Consider the following 6,216-nt stretch of genomic DNA (forward strand, 5'->3'; position numbering starts at 1 on the left):
GTTGGGAGGTGGGGCTAGTGGTTGGGAGGTGGGGCTAGTGCTGGGCAGACTTCTACAGTCTGTGCCCTGAAAATGGTAGGTACAAATCAAGGTCAGGTATACATATAAAGTAGCGCATATGAGTTTATCTTGTTGGGCAGACTGGATGGACCGTACAGGTCTTTTTCTGCCATCACCTACTATGTTACTATGTTAACACATGTGTAAGTGCTACCTTTTGGTTCATATACATGCACAAAGGGGCATCTAAGCTCAGGTGCCTATTTATAGAATTGCCCTGATAGAGCAAACTTTTACGGTATATACACATAGGCAAGGAACAGAATTAGTGTGGTATGTTGCAATTATGTATGCATTTTATAGGAAATATATGTGAATGCCTAAATGCATGCAGAAAAGTTACACCTGCTTTGGATTAAGTGAGAACTTTCAGGGCATAGGTATACATATTCCTTTGAAATGATATGGAAAAGGTCAATGACATTTACTATGTTTCATGTCCTTTTTAACCTGACGTGACAGAGAAAACCACACAATTTTGCTTCCCCCCCACCCATGTCATTAGTAATGTGCACTATTGAGCATTAGGAGACACCACTGCACAACAGTGCACACTAGTGATCACTTTGGCAGTGTTTAAAAAGGCATGTAGGTTCATATGTGACCATTATGTATTAAGTGGGACATATGCAGTCCAGGTGCCCTGCTACAAAATAATCCTGACTCAAAGCCTGCTTTGCACCGATTTTCAAAGTGAAAATACACACATACTTTTGCTTTGAAACGTGTCACAATGCTTGTGGACGTCTGCACATGCGTTTGTGTGGGTATTTTTTTTTCTATTACAAATAATGCTTACTTTTGAAAGGTGAATGTATGTGTGCTATTTTCCTTCCCCATTCTAAGCACACCCCTGTGAAGAATTCCTCCTAATGTGGCTAAAAGTATCTGGGTTGTTAGTTTTAGTCACACTTCAGACAATTTTCAGTAGATTTAAGTGGATAAAATACTTTTTACCCATGTACTGTAAATCACTTTGACAATTGACTTGTGTAAGATGACCATATCTATTCTTACAATAGATAAAACCATCACCTGATAAATGACATTTTTGTACAGTGGTTTTCAAACCCATAAACATCAATCAGTATGTGATAGTTTGTGATACCTGCTGTTCCTTAATGTAATTCACCTTGAGCTGCTGCTGAAAAAAGTGTGAGCAAAATCCAAAATAATGCAGAAAATAAAATACTATGATTATTTTTTTATAGATAGACAACTGGTACAACTATATTACTTTGAAAGCTAAAATATAATTTATACAGTTGTATGTGGGGGATGGGTAGTGAAAGTCATGCGTTATTGATCCTGGAGAAAGTTGGAACCTGATGTAGAAATCTGTGTTGTCTTTAACTATCATATAGGAATGCATTTTTTGGGGGTGGGGGAAGGTCTTTGTTTTGTTTTTTGGTCCAGTGAAAATCTCTCAGATTGGCCAACAAAGAAACAAACCTGGGAGTTCTTAAAATTCATTCCCTTGTTTACAGCTTCACATTACCGTCACTCTGTTTGAAGAGTTGCAACATTGACTGTACCACAGCGTCTGGATGAGGCTCACTTCTACGTTTACCTTTTCAAAAGAAGTACGTACTCAAAGCAATACACAGTTTGAAAGAAAACAAATCTCTTACAAAATACATTACGTGCCTTTATGTTTGACTTTAGTCTGGAAATTCTTCCATCTGGGCTAACCAGCTCCCAAGAAATTCTCCCATTATTGTCCCAGAACAAATTGTTATGTCACAAGGTCATTAAATAGACTCCACCGCAATCCTTGTACATGCAGTTTTGTCTTTAATGCTTCATAGTTCTAGATAATTATCTGTGCGGAGTGTGGCCCAAGGGCGTAGCTATGGGGGCCTGGGCCCCCGCAAATTTCATCCAAGCCCCTGGTTTGGCTGGCGGGGGTCCCCAACCCCCGCCAGTCGAAGCCTTCTTCAGCACCGGTCTCTGGTGCAGCCGCGTTCTTGCAAGAAGAAAGAAGAGCAGGGGGCAGGCAGCGAACGCGGCTGCGCCAGAGACCGGTGCTGAAGAAGGCTTCGGCTGGTGGGGGACCCCTGCCAGCAAAGGTATCTGTTTGTGAGGGGAAGCAGCAAGGAGGTGAGGCAGTGGGGGTGGCAAGGAGGCGAGGCGTGGTAGTGTGGGCGGCACTCAAAATATGCCCCCAACCTCGGGCTCTGGCCCCCTCCCACCGTGAGGTCTGGCTAAGCCCCTGTTTGTGAGGGGAAGCAGCAAGGAGGCAAGGCGGTGGGAGGGTGAGGCGGTGGGGGTGGCAAGGAGGCGTGACAGTGTGTGTGTGTGGGGGGGGGGGTGGCACTCAAAATGTGCATCCAACCTTGGGCTCTGGCCTCCTCCCACCGTGAGGTCTGGCTAAGCCCCTGGTGTGGTCTGCTTAGCAATTCATTGCAAACATACAAGCATACCATTGTTTACATAAGAGATTTCTAATAACATAACATAGTAACATAGTAGATGACGGCAGAAAAAGACCTGCACGGTCCATCTAGTCTGCCCAACAAGATAAACTCATATGTGCTACTTCTTGTGTATACCTTACCTTGATTTGTATCTGCCATTTTCAGGACACAGACTGTAGAAGTCTTGCCCAGAACTAGCCCCACCACCCAAACACCAGCCCCGCCTCCCTAATGCTTTCTGTGATTTCCATACTAATTATTGGCTTCGGTAGCCTAGAAGAGTCCGGTTCCAATTCAAATCATGAATGTCTCGGAGCATATTCGTCACTTTGTCAGCACAGTTAGATACTTTTTAAGCGTGAACTATTAGCTAAAGAATGACTTGGTGCAATATGTCAAGAGACAGTCAACAATGATGACAGTCAACTCTTACCTTCAGTTCTAATTTATCTTGGTGAAATATCTACTAACATCAATAGGAGAAGGAGAGACAAAAGCACTTTACAGGTTTTCTCTGACATTTAAAGACTCGACAGAGATGTTTTAGTTCCGTGAAAGGGATTTTCTTTGTTTCTGAAGCAAGCATCTTCTTACTTAAGAGTGAACCAATTGCTAAGATGACGAAAGCGGGCATTAAAGTGGAAAAGACGGTGCTTAACTACAGTTTTTCCAGTGATTCGTAGACTTTTCCTGAGTAGCTTTCTATGCTATACAAGTGATGCTTTTGCACTGCATGAAAATTTGCATGAGCCGGGCTCTCTTAGTAAACGTGGCTGTAAGCATCTTGTCTAAACAAATGTAACAGTGAAAAGAGGACCCCCCCCCCCCAAGTTGCAGTGGTCACATACATAGTAACATAGTAAATGATGGCAGATAAAGACCTGGACTGTCCATCCAGTCTGCCCAACAGTCGCACTCATCGGGTTGTTTCCTGTTACACAGCAGTGAACAGTTCATAAAAGTTTCAGCGCTCTCTGTGCTACCTTTTCAATAGAGCAAGTCCTATTACAATTACGAAACCTCCTCATATGGTATAAGATAGTAGCTATAGAATCGATGGATGCACATTAAAGGAAGAGCCCAGGAGGCAGAGATTGCAAATGCTAGGTCTATCAGCATTTTACTTTTACTAGTACTTTCGTGTAGAAATCTCCACTATGATTACCCTTCTTTCTCTCTTTGATGAACGCTTTTCACTTTATAAAACTCATACCATAGCAACATATAATTTCTTTGAACGTTTTGCGCATCTCTAGGCTGCGGAACGCATAAATGATTGGGTCAATCACCGAATTACACATCATTAGGACCAGGTAGGTGTTAAAGTAAGAGGTGTAGCAAATGCAATAGGCGTTGGATGGGCAAGAAATAATCAGGATGAGGTGTAGGAAAAATGGTGCCCAGCAAACCACGAAGACCCCCAGCAGTATCGTGATTGTCACCGCTCCCTTCATGCAGGTCCTCTGACGGGGGACCCCGTCCACGGGAAGGGCGGCAATCCGTTTAACATGCAGGCGGGCAAACATGAACATGTGCACATAAAGCGTGGCCATGAGCAGAAGCATGGTGAAGAACATGGTGATGAGACAGACAATGACAGTCGTGCTCTCCGAGTAGACGATGAAGACTATTCCACAAATGATGCAAGCCAGCCAGATGATCACGATCAGGATCAAAGCTTTCCTTACTGTCATGATACTGTGGTAGCGCAGAGCATAGAAAATGGTGATGTACCTGTCAATAGCAATGACCAACAGATTGCAGATTGAGGCTACCAAAGAAATACAAATCATTGAGTCAAACACATTATCCATGGACTGGAGCTGCTGATCATTAATGAGCAAGTAGCCATTTGTCAAGACAGCAATCATGATGGTCTCCAGAGCATTTGACACACTCACCAGCATGTCAGCCGCTGCCAAACTGCAAAGGAAAAAATACATGGGAGAATGCAGGTTTTTGTTCTTTAGCACTGCGAGGATGACCAGAATATTTTCCAGCAGGCTGATGATGGCCAAACTTAAAAAGACCTCTGTTTTGATAAAGACTTGCTCGCAGAATCCCACGCTGCTCCTGTTACTGTAGAGAATCGTTTCGTTGAAGCCTGCCGTTTCGTTGAGGAGTTTGGTCTGGAAAGCAAACGTGCAGTGTGTGGAATTCATGGTAAGACAAGTGAGGGGGTTCAGTCGGATTCCTCACGGCTGTGGTGGAAACGATTTCTGCAAAATAGGATTGCTGTTAAGAGTTAAGTATGCATTTGTACTGTAGCTTTGTTTGAAAACACTAAAGTTGAAAAGATTCTTCCTGCTGGGATCTGCTGCAATCTGCGTCTGGACCCAGCCTCAACTTTTGTCATGTCTTCATTTTAGCTGACTTTTCTGTCATGCACTCACACAGGTAGCCCCTTATCGCTGTCTCTTTTGAATCAATGTGCACAGCAGTGAAACTGGGCTGAATCTTCTTTTTTTGGGGGGGAGAAATTCAATAGCCTGGATTGTTCCTCATCTCTCTTACTAATACAGCAAAGACCACCTTTGTGTTGGCTGCCAGCTCTGGTTATTAACGATTCTCTCGTCTGATGTCATGCTGCATTTCAGTGAAATATCTGTCCTTCTTGCAAATCCAGGAAGCAAACTCAATGAATTTATACATTCAGGGAGCAGAAAACAGCTCACTCCTCCTCAGTCTCGCATATGGTTGAATGGATGCTTAGAAAACAGGCACTTCTGATTGGCAGTCTGGTTTTACCACAGAAAGCCTATAACATTATCACATTTACTATATATAAATGCGGAAATGAACAGAAGACTATTGGGTGCCCTCTACAGATTAGATGTGTGAAGCACTTCTAGAATGCTTGTTGCTCTTTCTCTCCCAAATGTTTCATTACAGTGTTTGTGTAAACTGAAAAAAACATACCGCCCTTGGATACAGACTCATCATAGAGAAGCATTAGAAGTATTAACAAGCCTGTCTCAATGCACTGTTGTGACTGAACTGGAGGTTTTTTTTTTAACCTTATTTTTGTGCGTTTCAGAAATGCTGTGAGCAACATTTTAGAAAGAATAAGAGGCCCGAGAGCTCGTCTCGATGGGCCCAGTTAACGAGGGCTGGGTCTCGTTCGAGCGGGTCTCAAGGCACGCAGAGGAAGCAAGAAAGGGGGTGGGGGAATCGGGTCCACGTGGACACATCAGTGCGAACCCATCGTGTGATTGGCAAACTTAAAGTAAGGGGCTGGCAAAAGGGGAAGGGCAGGAAGCTGATTGAAAGAAAATGCAGTCGGGGCGGAGCTAGGAAGAAAAATAAAGCTGGGGGATCGTGACGAGGTGAGGGCGTTCCTAAGATCCTCAGAGGCGTTTGCAGATGGCAGCTGAAGCAGGGGAGACGGCAGAGGAGGCCTTGGGTGCTGAAATTTCTTTTATGCAAGCGACTCGCTGGAGGGGAGCCCGGAGCAAGTGAGTTCGGTTAGGTGGGGGTAGCACCGATGGGCTCTAAGAGGTGTAAGGAATGAGTGCGGGCCGCCATTGCAGTCAGAGCAGCAGAGGGGGCAGGGAAAAAGAAAACCAGAAAGACCTGCCACATTAGTGGCAGGCAGGGAAATGGGCGCCCACAGGGGGCAGGGGGCGGACGGAATGCATGAGAGCAAGCAGGCCGTGCAGAGGGGACAATGTTGGTTGGCCTTATGGACACAGATAGCATGGGGGCCGAGGTTCCCCCCCCCCCAGTGGCAGCGGGTGAA

The 6,216-nt window shown here is 44.7% G+C and overlaps 1 protein-coding gene across 1 annotated transcript; it reads right to left on the reverse strand.

The window, feature by feature from the left end:
* Positions 1–3,670: 3,670 nt before the first annotated feature.
* Positions 3,671–4,639, reverse strand: MC3R (melanocortin 3 receptor). Its single transcript, XM_030213459.1, has one exon. The coding sequence runs from the start codon at positions 4,637–4,639 to the stop codon at positions 3,671–3,673; it is 969 nt and encodes a 322-aa protein (XP_030069319.1).
* Positions 4,640–6,216: the final 1,577 nt, after the last annotated feature.

This window comes from Microcaecilia unicolor, chromosome 8 (assembly GCF_901765095.1).
Source record: "Microcaecilia unicolor chromosome 8, aMicUni1.1, whole genome shotgun sequence".
NCBI lineage: Eukaryota > Metazoa > Chordata > Amphibia > Gymnophiona > Siphonopidae > Microcaecilia > Microcaecilia unicolor.

Bases quoted from the DNA above. Each gene is read 5' to 3' on its own strand.
- MC3R (XM_030213459.1), bottom strand. From the start codon at position 4,639: ATGAATTCCACACACTGCACGTTTGCTTTCCAGACCAAACTCCTCAAC.